This window comes from Anabrus simplex, chromosome 3 (assembly GCF_040414725.1).
Source record: "Anabrus simplex isolate iqAnaSimp1 chromosome 3, ASM4041472v1, whole genome shotgun sequence".
Lineage (NCBI taxonomy): Eukaryota > Metazoa > Arthropoda > Insecta > Orthoptera > Tettigoniidae > Anabrus > Anabrus simplex.
The window spans coordinates 292,203,993-292,226,779 of record NC_090267.1 but is presented as its reverse complement, the minus strand read 5'-3'; the positions used below and the strand labels follow the sequence as shown (position 1 = coordinate 292,226,779).

At 38.1% G+C, this 22,787-nt stretch overlaps 1 protein-coding gene across 2 annotated transcripts in view; it reads left to right on the top strand.

The window, feature by feature from the left end:
• LOC136866278 (oxysterol-binding protein-related protein 6) overlaps nucleotides 1–22,787 on the top strand; it is a 398,272-nt gene that overhangs the window by 21,064 nt on the left and 354,421 nt on the right. For both annotated transcript variants that reach the window (XM_067143100.2, XM_068226679.1), the window contains exon 4: nucleotides 10,779–10,933. In XM_067143100.2, coding sequence (XP_066999201.2) covers nucleotides 10,779–10,933 — 155 coding nt within the window. The remainder of the gene's footprint in view (nucleotides 1–10,778; nucleotides 10,934–22,787) is intronic.

Sequence of the window (22,787 nt, the reverse complement as noted above, 5' to 3'; positions counted from 1 at the left end):
AATATGAAGAGAGTGTTGGGACAGACACAAACACCCAGTCCCTGAGCCAGAAGAATTAATCAGAAGCAATTAAAATCCCCAACCCGGCCGGGAATACAGCCAATGAGTCGGACAATAAACCTGCATTCTAAAGTAACCAATATTGTATTTCATTTCGTAATCCACAGCGTGATTAATATAGATCATTTACACGTCATGTTTTTCTAATATCCTAAGTAAACTATGTCTTTGTACCAAATGAGGAAATAGACATTTTTCTGTAAATTATCCAGAATTTTAATTTGACAGAACGTAAATAATTTTTCTGCTCAGTAAATTATGCTGTAGTCGTAATACAATAACTATGGATAACATACTTTTTAAATTCTTAAAATAATTAAAAATGATGGGGTCTAACTTTTCAATACTGATCAATGTATTTACTTGCAGTCCCTACACAACTTTTTTCAGACACACACCATTCAACAGGACTAGCAAGGGACCTTAACCATCATCTCCACAGATAAAATCTTAAGGTTCATACATGCTTTACTTTAATGTATCTGTGATTTTTACATATTCATCACTGAGCTCGATAGCTGCAGTCACTTAAGTGCGGCTAGTATCCAGTATTCGGGAGATAGTGGGTTCGAACCCCACTGTCGGCAGCCCTGAAGATGGTTTTCCGTGGTTTCCCATTTTTCTCACCAGGCAAATGCTGGGGCTGTACCTTAATTAAGGCCACGGCCGCTTCCTTCCCACTCCTAGACCTTTTCTATCCCATCGTCGTCAATAAGACCTATCTTTGTCAGTGTGACGTAAAGCAACTTGTAAGAAAAAAAAAAGTACATATTCATCAGCAAGAAAACAGACAAACAATTGTATTTACAAATGTCCTGTCTTAGGCAGTATACTTTTTTTAACTAGCTTTAAGGGCATGTTTTAAAGACAATTTTTAAGTGTTATCATTTCATTTTCTGCAGTTTTAGTGTGGCATTTGTTATTTTGCATCAAGATAGTTTCAACATAAGAATAATAATGAAGCCTCCACCTTATCAATACATTTATTTGTATACTATTAGTTACAGTAATCACAGTACCGGTTTCGACCCCTCGAGGGTCATCCTCAGCTGTCATATACAAATATGGTTATTAAAACATCACATAAGAAGGTGTTGTACATACATAAAAATTGACCAATTTGACAGGTTGTTTAAAATAAATTATATGTTAAAATGGTAAAATGAGTCCTTTCTTCTTCAATTATAAAAAGATTACGTAATGTAAAAGACAAGTCCTTATAATGTTCTTGTTGATTTGATAAGCGTAAGTTGAGATTTGTACTATTGTGTATGCACTAATGTTCTTAAAGTGATCACTATTTTACGTTAAATCTTATAATTAATTATTAAAAACATTTCAAAATTTTATTCTTCTGGTGATTATGTTGCTTATTTCACTATGTCCTTCAGTCCTTCCCTTACCAATGGGATCCCCAACATCAGGTATATTAGCTGAAATCTATATAGATCACATGGAACACCAAGAAATGCAAAAACTAGATAATATCCTCTTCTGGTGCAGATTTTTAGATGATGTATTTGTTACAATAGACAATAGACACACTAATGAAACTAAAATTTTAGAACAATTAAATGGAATAGATCCCCATATAAAATTCACAATGGAAACAGAAAACAATTACACCATAAACTATCTAGACATATCTATAACGAGGCACGATGACCATTTAACATATAAAATATATAGAAAGCCCACTCACACATCCAATACAATAAAAATAGACTCTACTCACCCTAACGCACACAAGAAAGCTGCATATTATAGTATGATATATAGAGCTTACAACATACCACTAACAAAAAAGGAACTAAATAAAGAACTTAATTTAATCCATGAAATAGCCAGACAGAATGGATATAAAAAAAGAAGTGATCAATAAGATCATATACAAAATAAAAAATCAACCCAAATCCAAATTAATCAGAACTGTAAAAACCAAAAAGGACTACGTAATATTCACCTATAACAACAGCTATATACATCCCATAACGAACATCTTTAAAAAACGAGGCCTAAAAATAGCTTATAAAACCACACGCAGCAATGCCAATATCTTACATAATTCTAAATCTGTTAACAATATCAATCGATACAACCACTCAGGAGTCTATCGCATGAAATGTAACGACTGCGAGGCCCGTTACATAGGACATACTGGGAGGAACTTCCAAATACGATACAACGAACACATAAATGCAATAAAACATAGACATTTTTCAGCCTTAGGACAACATATCGAAGACCATAAACACAAATTTACAAATATTGATACTGACATGCAAATCCTAACTACCAACCCCAAGGGCCCCTTGCTCAGTATCATGGAAGAATTTTACATAAACCTAGACCAATACGTCAATCCAAATTTTAACTTGAATGAAATTACAGAAAAAAACCAACATCCTTTTTGACGCAGTTATTCCCCTCCTAAAAAGTAATTATCTAAAAAGAGTTAAGAAACAACATCCGATACATACAAAAAAACCACCCCAAGACACCTCCCACTCTAATCCCACTCCCCCAACAGCTGCTCCTCCTACCCCTCCTAACTTTCCCTCTACAGTCGCGAGCAGCAGCCACAGACTAACACGTAACAGAACTCGACGTGCTGCCGTGCAACGCACATAGTGTCAACTCCCAGAGTAAGTACAATACACACAACTTTACTCTTTACAAATCCATCAAACGCCGTTTCTTATACATTTCATTTCTATTTACAGATATCACAGCCTACAACATATAGAAAGAAGCCCACACGCTAACATTTAAGACATTTAAAAATGTAAACCATTTGACACTTGACATAGTATATAACATCATATTAAGGTGCACGTTGCAAACCAAACAAATTTTTACTTGCAATATGCATTACTATTAACTCTGCATTTAGTATATACTATGAATATAGTACATAGACAATGCATCGAACCGAACATTAAACTACGACCTATTTCGTCATAGAAAGTATCCAGATCACTTCAAGATACACATACTACCAACTGAAGGACATCGTGAAATAAGCAACATAATCACCAGAAGAATAAAATTTCGAAATGTTTTTAATAATTAATTATAAGATTTAACGTAAAATAGTGATCACTTTAAGAACATTAGTGCATACACAATAGTACAAATCTCAACTTACGCTTATCAAATCAACAAGAACATTATAAGGACTTGTCTTTTACATTACATAATCTTTTTATAATTGAAGAAGAAAGGACTCATTTTACCATTTTAACATATAATTTATTTTAAACGACCTGTCAAATTGGTCAATTTTTATGTATGTACAACATCTTCTTATGTGATGTTTTAATAACTATATTTGTATATGACAGCTGAGGATGACCCTCGAGGGGTCGAAATCGGTACTGTGATTACTGTAACTAATAGTATATAAATAAATGTATTGATAAGGTGGAGGCTTCATTCTTATTCTTATGTTGTAGCTGCAATCAATACGGAAATGAAGCTTATAGATTATGATCAAGATAGTTTTTCGAGCACCCATAAGATACACATAAATCAGACCACGAACAACATTGGAAGATCAAATAAACAGTAGTGTACCATCAGTGGTACGTGATATAACAAACATTGGTGCACAAAAATCTTGTAAATAACTGTCATTTATTAAGCTCCTTTATTCACAGAAACATAGCATTTTATATATTTAATTAATTTGTAGGATTACAAAATTCCATACAGTTATAATAAGGGCCCTAGTGTTTACAGTGCACTATATCTTCTGGTATGGGGTAGAGCAATTTTGTTACTTTCATTGATCTGTCTCAGCTTCATCCTTGGCTTTGACAAAATGAAAGTGACTGAGGTATGAGTGATGCTAGTAATGCCATTCCTTCTGCAGCCAGTCCCTGCTATGAATGGTGTGAAAATATTGCTCATAGGGTCAGTTGGTGCATGCATTTCAGTGGGCTTGGCAGACTGATATGTAATAGCAACTTCTGGCTCGGTGAGGAAAGCAACGGGAAACTACCTCACTCCTCATTTCCCTAGTACGCCTCTTCAGTGGTGCCTAGGCCATCTATGACAGCTGATGGCGGAACTGTTGAGGATCCAACCAGCCTTCGGGCTGAGGACTAAACATACATACATACATACATACATACATACATACATACATACATACATACATACATACATACATACAAGGTGATTTATTAAATTCCAATACTTATTGACTTTTGTAGTGTAAGGACACACGTTTTGATTTTTGTTAGGCATCGTTCAACAATGGTCGATTCTTCGTTATTTCAGCAGGGTGCCAAATCGGTGTCATAGTTTTCTTTATAACCTCATTTCCATACATAGGATTGTTAGACCAGTACACTTTTCTTTGGGGAAGAGGACAAATGCCTATGATCATAAGAACTGCAAGCAGCTTCTTCATTTCTTCTTTCATGCAGTCCTTCCATTTAGCCATTGCTGAGCCTCTTTTTTACTCTTCTAGAGGCAGCATATTGCTGTGCATATCTGTTGGTTTCTAAAACAAATACATCTAAGATTTCATCATCTAAAAATTGCTTATATACTGTAAAAGGGTCTGATGCATCCAAATTATACTGCAGCCCTGGCTGTCCAGAAAGAGGAAATTCCCCACACGGGGCTTTTAAGTCAGTCCACTCCAAAATATTGTTTACGTGATCATTATGAATAGCACTTACTACTGTTTGTACTGGATCACCATCACTCCTTTCTTCATCACTTCATTCTTCCTCACTTTCTTCTACGACACGTCACTATCACTTTCAGTATCTGATTAAGATGTATGTGTGCATTAGGTGTATTGTGTACTGTATCCTGTATCCTGTTATGCTCGGACATCTGGTTTTTGTCACCGTACCTTTCATGGCGCTTTTTGAATATGCATGTAAACAAGAGACAGATGCTGTACATATTGTGGCTTCAGACTATTGTGATTAGAGTGCTGTACTATATCCAAAGTAGATTAGCACTGTTATAAAACACTAGAATTGAGTGAGTTGCTATATGATAAGGGCCGTGTTGCTAGAAGCTTACATTTGGAAAGTTGTGAAACTAACCTCACCATTGGCAGCTCAGAATATGGTTTGCCATAATTTCCAAACTGCACATCCAGCTCAGCTACTTCCTCCACAGTCCTGGCCCTTTTCCCTCCCATCACTGCTAAAAGACCTGAAAGTGTTAGTCATCATAATCATTTCCCTTTATCCAGCTGTAGCTGGGTAGGGGCAAATATGGTTCCTCTCCACTTTCCACCACTCCTCCTCCAACACTGTGTCCCAGTCCAGGTTTCTTTCTATAATACTGCGTTGGATTGTATACTTCCATCTCAGTCGTGGTCGTCCATGGCCTCTCCTTCCTTGGATTTGCATTTCCATCACCTTTTTTTTGGCATTCTTTCGTCACTCATTCGCTTTATGTGCCCAAACCATCTTAGTCGGCTCTTCTCCATTCTATCATTCATTTTTTCCACTCCAATTTCTTCCCAGATTTTCTCATTCCTTATTTTGTCTCTTCTACTCTTCTGTATCATACTCCTCAAGAACTTCATTTTGGCTGCCTGTATTTGACTCTGATCCTTCTTTATCATTTTCCAAGTTTCTGCTCCGTAAGTTGTTATGGGTACGTAATACATCTTGTACATAGTATCCTTTGCTTCCATTGGCACATCTTTGTCCCATAACATGTTTCTTACATTATGATAGAAACTTCCAGCTTGAGTCCTGTTATTAATCTCAGCATCCAGTCGAGCATTCTCCATTAATTCACTCCCCAGGTATTTGAACGTTTCCACTACTTCCAGGGGCTTGCCTGCAAGTCTAATCTGACCTTTCCCTTCTTTCTCCCCTCTAGTCATAACAAGAGTTTTACTCTTTTCTACACTTATTTTCAATCCACATTCTTCGATCTTCCCATTCACCACATTCAACTGTTCTTGAACCTTCCTGTCGTCTTCTCCCCAGATCACAATATCATCTACAAATAACATCATGTTCATTTCTCTTCCTCCATATGCTGCTTTTGCTGTTCTCATGATGTCATCCATTACTATTGTAAACAGGATTGGTCATAGAACACTTCCCTGTCTCAGCCCACTAGTTATTTTGAACCAACTTGCCATGCCAACTTGTGTTTGCACGCAACAACAACACTCCTTTTACAATGCCATATCATTTTTATTAATCCCTGTCCAATTCCTTTTTGCACCAGACTGTCCCAAACTTTAGTCCTGGGGACACTGTCATATGCCTTTTCAATGTCAATGAAAGTCATCACCATATCATTCCCGTACTCCCATTGCTTTTCCATTAGTTGTCTCATAATAAAAATGGGCTCTATTGTTGACCTTCCACTTCTAAAACCAAACTGATTTTCCTGTATCTAGGTGCTCATCTATGCAACCATTTTATGGGGCATACAACTGAAATAGATCTTTCACGCCATTTTCAAACTGGAGTCTCATCATCATCCTATCGCTGACGTATTTTGTATATTCCACATATTCTTGGATTTCTTTTCTAAGTATGATGGCCACTCCATTTTTTGCTTCAGGTCCTCCGCTGTAATACAGTCTGTATCCTTCTCTCAGAGGAATCTCCCCTGTACCCCTCTTCTTGGTCTCGCACAGTCCAAGTATGGCTATATTTTTTTCTATCATGAAGTCAACCAGTTCTTCTGTCTTTCCTGTCAGTGTCTGTACATTTACTGTTGCAATCTTGATGTAGTTTGGTGCTGGTTGCCCATTTATCACAGTTCCCCCAGCACCTGAGAGCTGCGCGTCGCTTTTAGCAGGGGACACCCTAACCTTTTCCGAGGCACCATATCTGCTTTGTCCATATAGGCTATTGTTACGATGCCTCGCCACACCCAAAGGCATTTTATACCTACTGCCAGGTTCAAAATTAGGCCGCCCCTAACATGGAGACAGACGCCTTTCGTAGCCGCTCCTCTGGAGTACAGACGCTACGGGCTTGCCCCTTCCGTTATCTCCACCATACCGAAGTCCACCTTCTCTACCGTAGATGTCGTTGAGGTCTTCACTCGTAACCCTGAGATGGGACCCATACCAGATGTTACACACCGGGTCAGTGTGCTCTGGGACTTATATAGGCAGGGGCGCCACTCCCTGGGTAGGGCTGCCTCCGAAGAGGGTCCCTACCTGCTACCTGCTATTTGGGTTAGTATCCCTTAAAATACAAATTTCCATTCTTATATGAACTGAGACTATACTACTTAAGGTCACATTTCAAAAACAATTCGTAGCTTTATCCTAGTCTAACCTGTGGTTTTCATAATGTATATTTGCAAAAACTGTGCTGGCTCCTGATAAAAAGGAGCTGGCTACTGAATTATTTCTATTTTTTGCTACCCCTACATTTTGGTAATATTTACCTCCTCTTCCGTGGCTGAGTCTGATGTTTCATCCACCTCGATAAAAAAAATTTCGGGATATTTTCCTTTTTCGGTGAGGTGGTCTTGTAACAGTGTCTTCAGTGAGTGCCTCATGCCGTTCGTCAGAAGGTTTCTCTTTGCGAGTTCATCTTTGAGTTGTTGTACAGACATATTTTCTAGTAACACTTGCATTTTGTTCTAATTCGCACTTACACTCGTATTCACTCGAAAATTATTCTTATGTCCTAGTCACAGTTGCCAGTTGATCTTTCCACAAAAACACACACACTGTACATTGTTTTATTTACAATTTATTTACACATTAAATACACATCAATAAACCACCATTTTGAACAACTGCCCATCGCGAAGAATAAAAAGACTGCAACAGATGCATGTTAACTACCAACCCAGTAAAACTAATTCACATACTTGGCTTCAAACACTCGCTATCACGGCTTCCACACAAGTCTCATCAAAACACTCCCAAGACTGCCTCTTTATGTTGATGTATCCACTATTTTAAGAAACTTTTGCAATGAGCCATTTACATTCCCAGAACTAATACTGTGAAATCTTTATTTATGAAGGCTGATCAACAAAGACTGAGACTGATTTTTTCCTGTAGCTTCCGTGATAGTTTTCTATCTGTAACGTAAATATTTGAAAAGAGCAGGTTTTTATGTATAATGTCCGTAGGCAGCAGCACTCTCATGTCAGTAGGTTTGTAGTAATGCTCTATTATGTAGACGCTACATGTATTTTGCATACCAGACGATGGAGGTGACGTGAGAGGAGCAGTACAGCGCAATCAAATTCTGTTTTTGTTTAAACCATACAGCTGGTGGTACTTACAAAAAGCTGAAGCAAGTGTACGGTGAAGATGCACTACCTCGTGCAACAGTGTTTAGGTGGTTCAAGGGCTTCAAAGAATGTAGACTTGTCTGTGTTAAACAAGGTGGGCCTGGTGTTTCGGCTTCTGCTGTGACTGAAGTCAACATCAACACAGCTGTTGTGATTGTGAGGATCGGCGGATAACATTATGTAACCTCAGTAAAATGGTGAGAATTTCATATGGCAGTGTCTTTAAGATTATGCACAATCATCTCGATATAACCCAAGTTAGTGCCCGTTGGGTGCAACATCTGTTGACTCCCGAACAAAAGACTGTGTGAATGGAGACAAGCCATGAGGTGCTGCGTCTCTTTGCTCATGGAGGGGATGTGTTTTTGAAATCGATAATCACTGGTGATGAGTCATAGCTGCACCATTATGATCCTGAAGGAAAACAAGCCAGCACAGTGTAAAAATCGCCAGGTTCTCCAACACCAAAAAAAGCAAAAGTTGTTCCATCTGCAGGGAAAGTGATGATCACATTTTTTTTACTGTAATGGAATGATTTATCAGCATGCAGTTCCCCCTCACACTACTGTTACAGCAGCATACTACACGTCAGTATTGACTACATTGAGGAAGCACATTGCAAAGAAACGACGAGAACTTTCTCGGACTGGGTGGCGACTTCATCATGTCGATACACAGCCTCACGTCGCAAATAAAGTCATGCAGAGTCTGGTTTCTGGCTAGATTCAACATTACCTCTGTACCGCATCCACCTTATAGCCCTGATCTTGCACCCTGTGATTTTTTAAAAATTACCATCACTAACGGCAAAGCTTAGGGGCATTCGATTTGAGAACTCTGAAGCAGTGCTCAAGAAAAGTGAGACGATTCTAAAGGGCCTGACAAAGAATGGTCTACAGCATGTGTTCAAGGACCGGCAGAGACTCTATATAAAGTGCATTGAAGTAGGAGGAGACTACTTTGAAAAAGATCATGTAAACATTGAAATGGAGTAATAAACATCTGTGAAAAAAAATCAGCCTCAGTCTTTGTTGATCAGGCCTCGTATACAGAAAAATGTGCAATGACAGCTAGGTAGTTCCAAGATTTCCCAGGATCTGTAGTTAAACAGTCACAAGAATCCGACATTATAGAATACATTCACGAAAGAGTGTCGCATACTGTTTATGTGGCGCCGGAAAGAGAAATGAGGAAATAGTCCTATCACACAAAACATAATCAGGGTTTAATCCAATGCAGTTTTTTTTTTTGCTATTCCTTTTTTTCATTACACCAACATAGACTTGTGTGGCGATGATGGGACAAGGCAGGACTGGGAAGGAAGCGAACGTAGTGTTAATTAAGGAACAGTGAACATGGGAAACCACAGAAAACCTTCATCAGAGCTGCTGGCAGTGAGGTTTGGACTCACTGTTTCCAAAATTCAAGCTAACAGTTACGTGACCCAAACTGCATAGCCAACTCACTTGGTAAATCCAGTATAATAGGCTACAAAATCTTCATCTTCCATACAAAAAAAGACTGGAACTCTGTGGTAAACAACCTTGGCTTGTCCTACTTCTTCTCCTTTCATTTATTTTCTATTTAACCTGTAAAAGTGGTTGTAACAACTGTTGGCGGTCATGATGATGATTTAGGAGAGAGATTTATGCAAGATTGCACTTGCGATAAATTTTTAGGACCTGATATTTGAGTGCCTTGAACACTTTCAGAACTAAAGGCTTTTGTAGAATTTTAACATTTTAAAAATGATCTTGGAATTACTAGAAGCCACCCGGCTAGTGGTGTTGACTGTAGTACAATATACAAAATTTGTAAGGTACAGTATGCGTCAAAATAGACTGTACTGAAATTATAAACATGCTCCGAACATTGAAAGGTACTGAATGTCACCAAAATCCTGTCACTGCAAGGATGATGCAGCCAGGTGGAGCTACAGTCTGTATTATGAGGCGGTCATTTGCCCTTTCTCCGTACCCTTCCCACTCCCAGAATCTCACTCCCCCTAGATGCCTACGTATTGAAAGAATCTATTTTCCAGACAGATGCTCACCTAGGAATACTCCTGAATTATAAGAGACAGTAATTTTTTGTGTCCGTGTGGCAACCGATGTTCATCAACATCTTCAACAATCTACAGGACTGTTATTAACAACGCATGAGACAGAGGACCACTTTTTGAAAACTTGCTGTACCGATGCAGTTAGGTGCATGTTGCCATTGTCACCTTCTGTGTTATGACATATTTTTATATTTTGAGCAAGTTTGTAATTTCAGTACTGTTTGTTTTACTGCGTACTGCATCTACATGTTAAGCAGTTGTCTTACAATGTAACTCTTATTTTCATGTTTGTTTTATTGGAAATGAATATCAACTGTATTGAATATGTAAGTTTTAAATGAGTTGAAATTGTTGAAAAAGGACACTGCTTAAAATTATGTTTGTTTGCTAGTTGTTCCAGCCAGCAGTAAGAGAACAGCACGTCGAGATTCTGAGTGGGAAATATTGGAAGGTTTAAAGGATGGCCAGAGATATGAAAAGAAACCTGACATCTTTACTGGTTACCTCCATAAAAAACGAAAATGGCCTCTCAAGGGTTGGCATAAGGTTTGTTCAAACTAGGGTACATTTTTCTAATGTTTCTGTAAATACATTTGTGCTTCAGGTTCTCCATTGTTGAATAGAATCCACCTTATCAGTTGACTAACTTCAGCCAGAAAGATTGATTGATTGATTGATTGATTGATTGATTGATTGATTGATTGATTGATTGATTGATTGATTGATTGATTGATTGATATCATTTGACTCATGGACGACCTGTGCGTCTGGATGTGCAATGATAATGATTTTTTTACATTACATTTAAAACTGATCTGCATTTAGGGCTGGCACCCAGATGGCAGATTTGCTATCAGTTTAAGGCATGCCCGTAAAAACAGATTAAGCCTCCAAATTAAACAAAAAAGAGTCGAGTGCTGCCATCTGTTGTTGGATAAGAGATGTATCTGTCGTGATGGTGGGCTATTTTTCAGCGATCGTATTAGGTTAAATACGAAAGTTCTTGAGTTTCTGGATTTGCATTATCTGTAATGTCAAGAATGGACTAAGCTACTGCTGCAATACATCTGCCAGTATATTTCAGTTTTACAGAATGGAATGATTTAAAAGGATAATACACTTACAATCTAATAATTATTTAAACCTTTGTGTGGTCGCACAAAAAATGACACACATTTAGTTGTGCACAGTCAAAAAGACCGGGCATTATTAAAAGTAGGGTAGAGTTACTAAATTGTCTTTTTTTTATCTCTAGTCCACTACCTAATAACAAATGAGACAATAAAGTTTAGTTATGGAAGACATTTATGTAAAATAAATCACTTATATTGTTTTAAATAGGAAATATAATGAAATAATGTAACCCTCTACATCTTACATTACTACGCGTGAAATGTGATAATATATCTTGAAAATCAGAGAGTGACAGGTATTTTCATCTGTTTATATTTAAGCATTCAACAACTATTTAATTATAATGAATTTCACACTCAATTGTAGAAACACAGGTTTGCTGAATCACACATTTGCATCACTGTTGTCCTCAATGTCTCTTGTTTTCTGCAACACATTTGTTACAGATGTTCATTGTGTGCTCTTTACATATGTACCTACAACATCAATAACAGGGTGACCTTTGCCTTATGATTTTGCCACCATGAACAGTAAGAACAGTGGCCAGCAGTACCTGGAGCACGGGGCCATTGATCCTCTTCGATGCCAGCCAGCTGTCTTATTTTGACTTCCGTTGAAGTAGTAGGTTTTTAAGAGTTGACCTGTATGTCGAGTAATCCATGCACAGTTCTTGTGAGAGAGCTTTTAGGAATTCACATCTAAGAATGTTTTGTTTGTAGAGCACTCGAAGCCTAGGGTGTCTTTCATGTTCGTGCGCTTCGTAGCCCTCATATTTTTTTGGCCGATACCTACATTTTTCGAAGTGTCAGATCCCTTCCATTGTTTCTCTGATTTGTGTTGTATCGAGGATGGTTACCTAGTTGTACTTCCTCTTAAAACGATAATCACCACTTTTCCACGGTATGTGTTGACTCCAGCATTATTTATCAAAGCAAAAAGTAAGGAAAGGGACCACCTGTTTTTCTTGTGACACTGTATGTTTCCTTCAATTTATTTTTAGTCCCATTATAATTTGTTAGAAGTATGGGTTTGCGTTTATCACCACTTTCTTCATCTATGGAATTAGAACGGTGTTTGGTCGACAGCAACAAAACCACTTTATTTGGTTTGAACTTGAATGATACGAGTAGCATGTTCACTATAAACGAGCAAACTGCTGTATAATTGTCGTTCTTTATGCTTGGTGTATACTGACAGTGGAGGGATTTCTCTCTTGTTGTTTTCTTAAAGTTTTTACTATTGACAGTTCATGCTGTGTTGCCAATTTACTAGCTAATGGTATTGAAAGAAAAAAATTGTTTACCGTAATTCCTCTTCCTGAGCCTGAAATAGGATCAGTTGCTCTCAAAACATCTACAGAGTTGGTATGACCCTTTTGGTTAGTTCTCACAGTAAACTCCCTGTTTGAACGTAAAACATTTCGTCATCAGCCAAATGGTACACCATTGTACCATATTTAGCTGGTTTTGATTTAAAGTATTGTCGGAAAGGGCATTGCCCTCAAAATGGCTCCAGCATTTCATCTACTGTTCCATACTTACCAGTGTAATGCTGTTTACATTTATTATTAAAATGTTCAAAGACTTCATGATTTGGTGCCAATTTATCATATTGATGCTGATCATTTCTTGTGTTTGTTATCAGATCTAACACACTTTAGGAACCCCATCTTCCGATTTGACAAATTTGACCATTTTCGGTCTCTTAATTGGTCCGTATTGACTAGTTTCATTGACAGGGTGGACCAAACAATCACCTTATCTTCCATTGAGACATCGTCATCTTGAAATACTCGATTCCTGTGAAATCAGTTTGGTACAGATCTTCAAGGTTTAGGTGAGATGATTTAAGGACACCTGCCATGTAAAAAAAAAAAAACCTTCTGCAAAGTTAGTGTCTTTGGCATCCCCTCAGTCATACTTGCTCCTAATCTCTGCAATCTTTATATTCGTACATAGAACGATTTTGTCAATCATTTGCTCGGGAAAAAGTAAATTCCAACACCGCAAAATCTGAAATACACTTCTTACTGGTCCTTGAACACCTGGTAAATGCCTGCATGAAGTATTAGTGGCAGTTGCCTCACATCTTGTGGTGGAGAGCATAAATACATTTGTTTCATTATCTTTTCCCAAAATAAAATTGGATTGGTTGTTTACGTCATATGGGGATAGTCTGTTCATACTCATCCTATGATTGCTCATTATTTGTATTATGATAACCTTCTCCTACCTTATCTTTCTCCATCATCATCGCTATCTTCAGATGATAATCCAGAAGTAGTTCCCTGATCCATTCTTCTTTGCTCTTGGCCATTTTATTCCAAATAATAGTCAAAAGGTGGAAACAAACAGAAAACTGCCCACAGCTGAGACGATCATAATTAGTTGCGCACAGAACTTTACGCTGTTCAATTGACGCACATACTTGGTTGTGCACGGAGCTTTAGACCGGATGTTGAAGCTGTTGCTTGTAGCAACAGAGCGCATGGAGTGAAACTGATAAGAAATGCGTGGTATTGTTGTTCCCCCTTTTTCCCGAACTAGCCCAGCCAGTGAGCGAGAGATCCCAAGGGGGGAACGTTCGTTCACAGGCTGACCTTCTATTAGAGGCATTTAAAAGAGATAGGATTGAAGACCATACAAAAGAATAAATTCAAACAAAATTTCTGACATTTATTCCATAAGCACTCGTAAGAAAATAAATCACAAAATATTCTTACTGCTTTTCAAAATGAACATTTTTACGGTGTTGATTTTTTTGATATCACTGTACAACAAAACTGAATTAATTCTTCATCTGCATAAGCAAAAGGTTATGCTCTGAAAAGATAACAAAGCAAAAATTAGGACTTGATATTTACCGATTACCCGCTTTGCATTAAAAATAAAATCGTAAATAAAATAAAAGATGCGGATAGGATACTTAAAGCTTAAAGGTCTAAATGACAACTACAGACAGGAATAGTGTGGAAAGCGGACTTGGACCCTCTGAGGCTGTAAGATCGTAGGATGTTGTAAGGAAAAGAACGTACTCGCCCATACCCTTCGTATAAAATATAATTAGAAAAACAAGAACAGAAACCTATAGAAAACAATACGTGAAAAGGAACAAAATACAACTGCAACTTGAATCTTGAACAATAAACCAGATAGGATATAACAAACAATCTTCTGGATAGTCCATCAAAGGACAACTACAGACTTTTCTTGTAATTTCATTATACAGAGCTACTGGAGGCAACCTGACGGAAAATTAACACATTGCAACATAAAGGATAAAAGAAATTTTAAAACAGGAAAAACCTCCAAAACAAAGGTGGCCTCGTGTAACACAGAGGCATAAATGAAATAGCCCAAACTAAGATCCGAGGTGATTTCCTGGCAGGATAAGAACATTTACATTTCGCGAAATTTAAGAAGAAAGGCCGAAACACATGAAGGTTAAACTTAGAAAGAGGAAAACAAAATCACATGTTACAAAATATTAAGATAATTAAACGTGCTTACCTTAGGGTAGGTTGGCCCCGTAGGCCCGGACCGCGCGCACCGCGCGTCCGACCCCTTCGGAGATCGAAAACGAAAGACAACAAGAAAACGGTAGCACACGCGTACCTCACATCATACCGGAAATCGTTCGATATCAAACCGCCAATCGGAAAACACCTCCATGTTAAACCAATTACAACACTTCTAATTACAACCAATTACAAAAACCCTAACCTTATATGGGCATCAAGCAAACGACAAGCCATGAAGAAATTGCTGATGCAACAATTGAACCATCAATTTCTTACACGTGTCGGTATAGGGAGTTCATTTTTAAACTGGACCAAAATTTTAAAACATAAAATCAGCAAGACCAAATTATAAAATCTTCAAGTTCTCTAGTTATCACTGGAATAATTGAACAATCAAATAAATATCTTAAATATCTTGAGGCATTTTTAAAAAGTTCTTTAACAGTCTTATCCAATAATCTTTTGACCTTAAAAAAAAAAATAACATAACTTTCTTGGGATACACAAAACATAATAACACATTTTTCCTTCAAATGTCCAAAGAGTTTGTTTCTAAATAATTTTCTTTCAAAATAATTTTTGGATAGTCTTTACCTAGAAAAAAAACAATTTCTCAAGATGCACAAAACATTTTCACCGAGAACACAAAATAAAATTACAATTTCTTTATGTATAGAAAACACTCTTGAGATCACCGTCCAATAGTTCGATTCATCCAGAATAAAAACTTAAACGTTTTCTTGCAGCTCAGGTACCATGTCACCCACTACGGGTTACAAATTAAATTTTCGGCCTTCCCCTTAACTACCATTTTTCTCAGCGTAAATACAATTATTTATATCCTAGATTGTAGCAACTTATTCCCTGACTTCGCATACCAATTTTCATTAAAATACGACCGGTAATAACATAAATATGCGAGTTTAAAGTTTTAGGCCTTCCCCTAAACTACCATTTCACTCAGCGTGAATACAATTATTTATGGCCTAGATTGTAGCAGCTTACTCCCCCGACTTTGCATACCAATTTTTATTAAATCCTCTTTCGCCGTTTTCTCGTGATGCGTGTACATACAGACAGACAGAAATTACGGAAACTTACTTGTGCCAGGCTCCTCACTTTCATCTATCCTGTCCGATCTCCCTTGGTCAACTCTTGTTCTTTTCCGACCCCGACGGTATTAGAGCATTTGAGGTGTAGGGAGTCTTTCATTTCACGCCCTTCGTGCCCCTTGCCTTTCTTCGTCCGTTACTTCATCTTTGACCGGGCGAGTTGGCCGTGCGCGTAGAGGCAGCGCGGCTGTGAGCTTGCATCCGGGAGATAGTAGGTTTGAATCCCACTATCGGCAGCACTGAAGATGGTTTTCCGTGGTTTCCCATTTTCACACCAGGCAAATGCTGGGGCTGTACCTTAATTAAGGCCACGGCCGCTTCCTTCCAACTCCTACGCCTTTCCTATCCCATCGTCGCCATAAGACCTATCTGTGTCGGTGCGACGCAAAGCCCCTAGCAAAAAAAAAAAAAAACACTTCATCTTTGGAAGTGACAAATCCATTCTTTCTTCTTCTTTTCCTTCTCTCCTTACCCCCTGTGGGTGGGGGACGCAGACGTATAATACACCCACGGTATCCCCTGCCTGTTGTGAGAGGCGACTAAAAGGGGCGACCAAGGGATGATTGAATTAGAACCATGAAACCACTTTTGATTCGTACCATCACACGGGGAACACCATGGGTTGCCTGTACTTGCGAGTTGCACCACTATATTTGGTATGAAATGGGTTTGTGATTAGTAGCATCCTGGCGGGGGGGGTTCCATTACCCGCGCGTCGTACCCATGCGAGCAACACCGCGGGTCTGGGCGTTGCCTGTTAGTTGTACCACTATATGAGCGACACCGTGGGTCTGCGTTGCCTGTGATTAGTATCCACTATGTGAGGAAAACCACGGGGCCCGTGGGACCGGCACCAGTGACTAGTACACCTAGGTGAGGAAACTCATCGGTTTGCGTTGGCTATGAGTGGTGCCATTGTGTGAGAAACACCATAGGTCTGTGATACCTGTACGAAGTACAATACTTGTGAGCAGTACCATCTTGTGTGGAACACCGTGAGTCTTCGCTACTTTTGATTGGTACCCCAACATAACAAATACCATGGTTCTACTTTACTTGCGACATGTACCATTCTGTGGAGCCTTAGACGTGGATTTTGCACCCCTGTAGACATTAAGCATCATTGTGCTTTACGAGTGGTCCCTTGGTCAGTAATATTATTATTTGCGATCCTTTTTTTTTTTTTTTGAGTCTGATCCACTGTTTTTGTTTGTTTCATTTTTTGATGGGTTCATGTCCATCCCTTCATTCTTCATGACATTTTTTATTTTATTTTGGTCAGTGGATGAAATTGAAATGTCTTTCTTCTACAAATCTATTCGTCTGCGACTTCAAGTTATTTTTGATCTTCGTATATTAGTTGATAGTGTTGTGACTTTGTGCATGACAGAATGTGGTGTCGTGTCTTTGTGCCTATCAGAGTGTGAAACTGACCTCCAATATTCATAAACATTGTACATGTTTTTACAGCTGATGATGACCTGGACTAAGGTCGAAACCGGTCCCATTTAAATAAGAATGTAATTACTACATTTCTTTCTTTTAAGTATTGAATAGGTTGAACCTCCTTTTCAATTATTTAATTTTTAACATCAGGTCTCTAGTCTGCGCACTGCCCTTTGCACATCCTCCTTTTCTTTCGCTCCTCAAATGAGTAATGTGATGCTGAAAGGCCATTAATTTTTCTTCATCTGCCCCAGCGAGACTACGTGAAATAGACGTACGTCTCCAAATGCACAATCCCTTTCTCCGATAAAAGTTACGGATCCATCCGCGGCTTGCAGTAAAACCCTGTGTTTTGAGTTCTTTTGAGATCTCTAGTGCTTTCAATTGACACATTTCATTAGAAACACCATATCCTAACTCACATTTTTCTATCACAAATTTGTGGAGTCGTTCTTCAATTTCCGGAAACACTGCACTCCGCCCGCGGAACGCTCTGCGATCGCTGTTACTTTTTAGTTTTTCCTTCTTCCGTCGATCATGAACACACAATTCATCAATATCATACTTTCTGCCAACGGCACGATTTCCTTATATTTCAGCTTTGCTTACAACGTCAAGTTTCTCACACACAGTAAATGACTGCAGATGCTGTTTTGAATCCATCACTTACTATCAAGACAGATGCGGAACTCGAATGTGAGCGAGGTAGACTTCCGTAACCAACAGTGTCGACTCTCGCAAAGTACGATATCCCGCAAGATCAGCTATTTGGGCACTCAGCATGCCAGCAACACTTGTGAAACAAATGACGATCGAGCATCCGCAGCAGCGGCTTTTATATTAACCACATATTTACCTATATTCTTTGATTTACCATATTTCATTACTTTACATTTCACATTTACATGCCACTGTATCCGTATTGAGAAAAAAATCAATCTTGTTTTCTAGAACATAACTAAAACACAATAAGACCTGAATGCCCATTTACATGTGGAATATTGAGTATGGTAACCATATTCAAATCTATTTCAAAATTCCATGTAAATGTAGTAAATATTTACAAGAATGAATAGCTTGAATATGACCTGCACCCAAGATTTAGAACCAATATTTTTTGGAGAAAAAATGCGGGTTGTATTCAGGATTATACGGTATGTTCCAATTCCCATAAATCATGCAAACCTGAAATACTTAAAGCAACTGATGGATTATGTTCCACCAATTTATCATGCATACTACCAAAACATTAAATCTGTTGCAGAATGGGAGAACATTCCTGATGTGCCACTTTTTGTTGATAACAATGACTACTGTTAAATGAGACCTTCAACCATAACTTTCCTGGGAAAAATGCAGTTAGGAAATACAATAATTTTAGTATAACATGTTCAAAAAAAGGTAAAATGATAAATTATGATTACTTTTGAGTAATGGATATAAATATTTTTTATATTGGAGAGAACTTTGGGAAGGTTCGAAATAATCCTCCTTTGATTATTGTTATTGTCTTATTTTGGGCTTATTAACAGAAGTCTATAATGAAATTTGTGAATTTATTCTGTGTGCAGTTTGGAAATTTATTGAACTTCTCCTTTTGTAAATTATTCCAATTCCTGTTTCTGTGAATGAATACTTGCTCTGATTAGTCCTATTGAATTCCAACTTTATCTTCATACTTTCCTACTTTTCAAAACTCCACTCAAGCTTGTTTGTCTACTAATGTGATTCAATGCCATCTTTCCAGTGACAACTTAGAACATACCACTTTCAAAATAAAAAGACTTGAGGTTTTCAACTTTTCAGTATATAATATAATCATGTTAGCAATTAAAATGACGTTAATGTCAAAAATATTTGCAGGATATGTTTTGTCTCCTTGAGACATCATCGGCCACTTATTTCCAGCATAGATTAAAAAGTGCCATACAGTACAGGCAGTAAAGAGTTGTCATACACTCATGATTCCTATAAATAACAAACATACACTTATGTCCACTAAAATCAAGAAAATAGTGCATAAAAATATACTGATGAGAAGTCATTAAAAAACAGAAAAATACACGCTTGTTCTTGCTATACTTAAAAATATACATTTTAAAAAATCTAGGAGGTAGAATCGTCCTTGTAAAATTGGTCGTGTTTCAAGTCCATTGTTCATAATAATCTTGCAGATGATTCAAAGTGATAATTGAGGTAATAATTAATCTAAATTGTGTAGAAGAGGGGACTCGTCAAGGTTGAAATGAAGGTTGCATCATCCTCATCAACATCCTTCCAAGTACTGGGCCATGTGGCCTGTTACGGTCTTGCATTTTCTTTCCATCGCTTCATTGGACGTCCTATAGATCTCTGTCCTCTTGGTTGATAGCGTAGGATCTCCTTTGGTAGTCTTCCAGATTCCATCCTTTGAACATGACGTTTCCAGTTTTCTTGGTAATCATAGATGTAACTGATTACTGATTTCGCATTCAGTCCCTTAAGCACATCTTCATTTCTTATACGATCCCATTTCGTATAGCCTGCTGTTTTGCGCATGAATGTCATTTCACTTGCTGTAATTCTGGAAATGTCTTGAGTTCTTATTGTCCATGCCTCACTGCCGTAGCAAAGCGTTGGTCTGGCTAAAGTGTTATAAAGACGTAAGCAAGTGTGTTTTTGGACAAGAGATGGCTTCATGATATGATTTATGATTCCTGTTGTTCTGGTAAATTTGGTTATTTTTGCAGAGATATCAATTTCCCCTTGGTAAGATAAATTGTATCCCAGATAATTGAATTCGTTGACTCTTTCCAAAATTTTATTATCTAAACAGATTTTACTTGGGGTAGGGTCCTTCCCCTTAAAGGCCATTATTTTGCTCTTTTGTGGTGAAATGATCATGTCGAATTTTGAAGAGACTTTCTGGAGATTAAATACTGACCACTGAAGATCATCTTCTGATGATGCTACCAATGCAACATCATCAGCAAAGAGTATGGCATCTAGATGTGTGAGATATCTGCTGACTGGGATTGATCCATGCCTTTCATGCCTCCATTCCTGTATTATGAACAACAAAGGAGAAAGTCCACAACCTTGTCTCACACCTCTGCTGATCGGTTTCCGTTCAGTCTGATGATTACCTAACTTTATTGCAATAAGGTTGTCACTGTACATGTTGTATATGTTATCTATTAACTGTTGTGGGACATTATCTTCTGCTAAGATATTAAGAAGTCTGTTCCTATTAACTAGGTCAAAGGCTTTCTTAAAATCAACAAATGCTATGTGAGTTTCCAAGTTAAATTCCCTGCGTTTTTCGACTAAGATTTTCAAGGTAAAGTAAGCATCAGCATATGAACGTCCCTTTCGAAATCCATGTTGTTCATTTCCAATCACATCTTCATAATACCTGAATAATTTTTCTCTGACAATATTTGAGTAAATTTTGTAACCTGAGTTGAGTATACTTATCCCTCTGTAATATCCACAATCTTTCACACTGCCCTTCTTATGAAGAGGAATAACTATAGCTTTTTGCCAATTCTCTGGTGGTCTGTTGCCATTCCAAATTAAATTGATGAATTTGAGAAATCTTTGCTTGAAGATGTCACTGGAATACTTGAATAATTCTGCATTTATTGAATCCTCTCCAGATGCTTTTCCATTTCTAAGTTTTTTGAGTATTAGCTCCAGTTCTTCGAGTGTAATGGTTTCCAAAGACTTGTTAAGAGATGTTGGCAGAAGAAATGGCTCAATATTTGAACCTCTCCAAAGGTTCCAAAAATAAATAAGCCACTCCGTTAGAGGTATTGCATTAATGCGTATGTCTTCTTTTACATCATTATTTAGTTTCTTGAGTGTTTTATAGGTCTGTGTTTGTGGTCTTGTTATATCAGTCTGCTGTAGAAAATGTTGCGGAATGTGGTATTCTAGAGTCTAGAAGAAGAAGAAGAACCAAGAGAATAAAGTGAATATATGACGTGGGCCTAAAATGTAAATAGGAAGAGATAGAAAACACACTAATCCCCTTCTTTATTTCTCACAGTTGATGCCCCTCAGGCGGCATGGCCGGTCTTTGCAGCTGCCGTTGCACGTCTAGTATTGTAACTGTGTGCCATGGTGTGCGAGGGAGCTTGATTGGGAGAGGGATGGGGTGGAAGAAGAGAAGAGGAAGGAGAAAGGGAAAATACATTAGTGAGGGAAATGTAGGGGAGGTTTTTTCAAGTTACATGGAATTGGGAACATGCATCATTTTCAAAAATATTTTTTTTGAAAAGTACACCAATGAAATAGTACGTAAACGTATTACATTGTGGTATGTTGCCTTGTTTTCTACCATTAAAAAAAGATTTAATAGTGCCTTTCCGCAAGGCGAGTGAAACGGCCTCTGACGTAAGCGGCGCGCTGTGACGTCACGATCCAGTACCGCATGGAGCTCTACCTGTCGTTGTGCATCAGCCGTTGCTAAAAGCCGATTGTTTATTATTCATGATCGCGAATAACTTCGAAATGACAGAAGAAACGTTCAAAACAGCACAGTCAGACAATCTACTATGTGTAGATGTCATCATTCTTGAAAAATGTGACTTTTGTGGCCGCAGAAATTCGCGGATAACAAGCAAGTTTGTAAGTGGCGTCTTTTATATACGTGCAATATACTGTAACCCATAGTATTAGGATAACAACGAACCTGGATAGATATCACATCACTTTCAACATTTCCTTCTAGACTGATTCCCCTATTAAAGAATAACATTACATTTTCGGGCTTTCAGCATTAGTAAAGTAAGAAATCGGATTTCAGCACTAACATAAACATATAGGTAGCATTATAGTACTAGTCCGCTTCTGTGGTGTAGTGCTTAATGTGTGCCACTCCCGGAGGCCCGGTTTCGATTCCCGGCTCTGCCATGAAAGTTGAAAACAAATAGTACGAGGGCTGGAACGGGCTCTACTCAGCCTCGGGAGGTCAACTGAGTAGAACGGTTTCGAATCCCACCTCAGCCATCCTCGAAGACGTTTTTCGTATTTTCCTACTTCTCCTCCAGGCACCTAAGGCCACGGCCGTTTCCTTCCCTCTTCCTTGTCTATCCCTTCCGATCCTCCCATCCTCCAACAAGGCTCCTGTTGAGCATAATAGGTGAGGCCGCCTGGGCGAGGTAATGGCCCTCCTCATCAGTTTCATCACCATACTCAAAGTCTC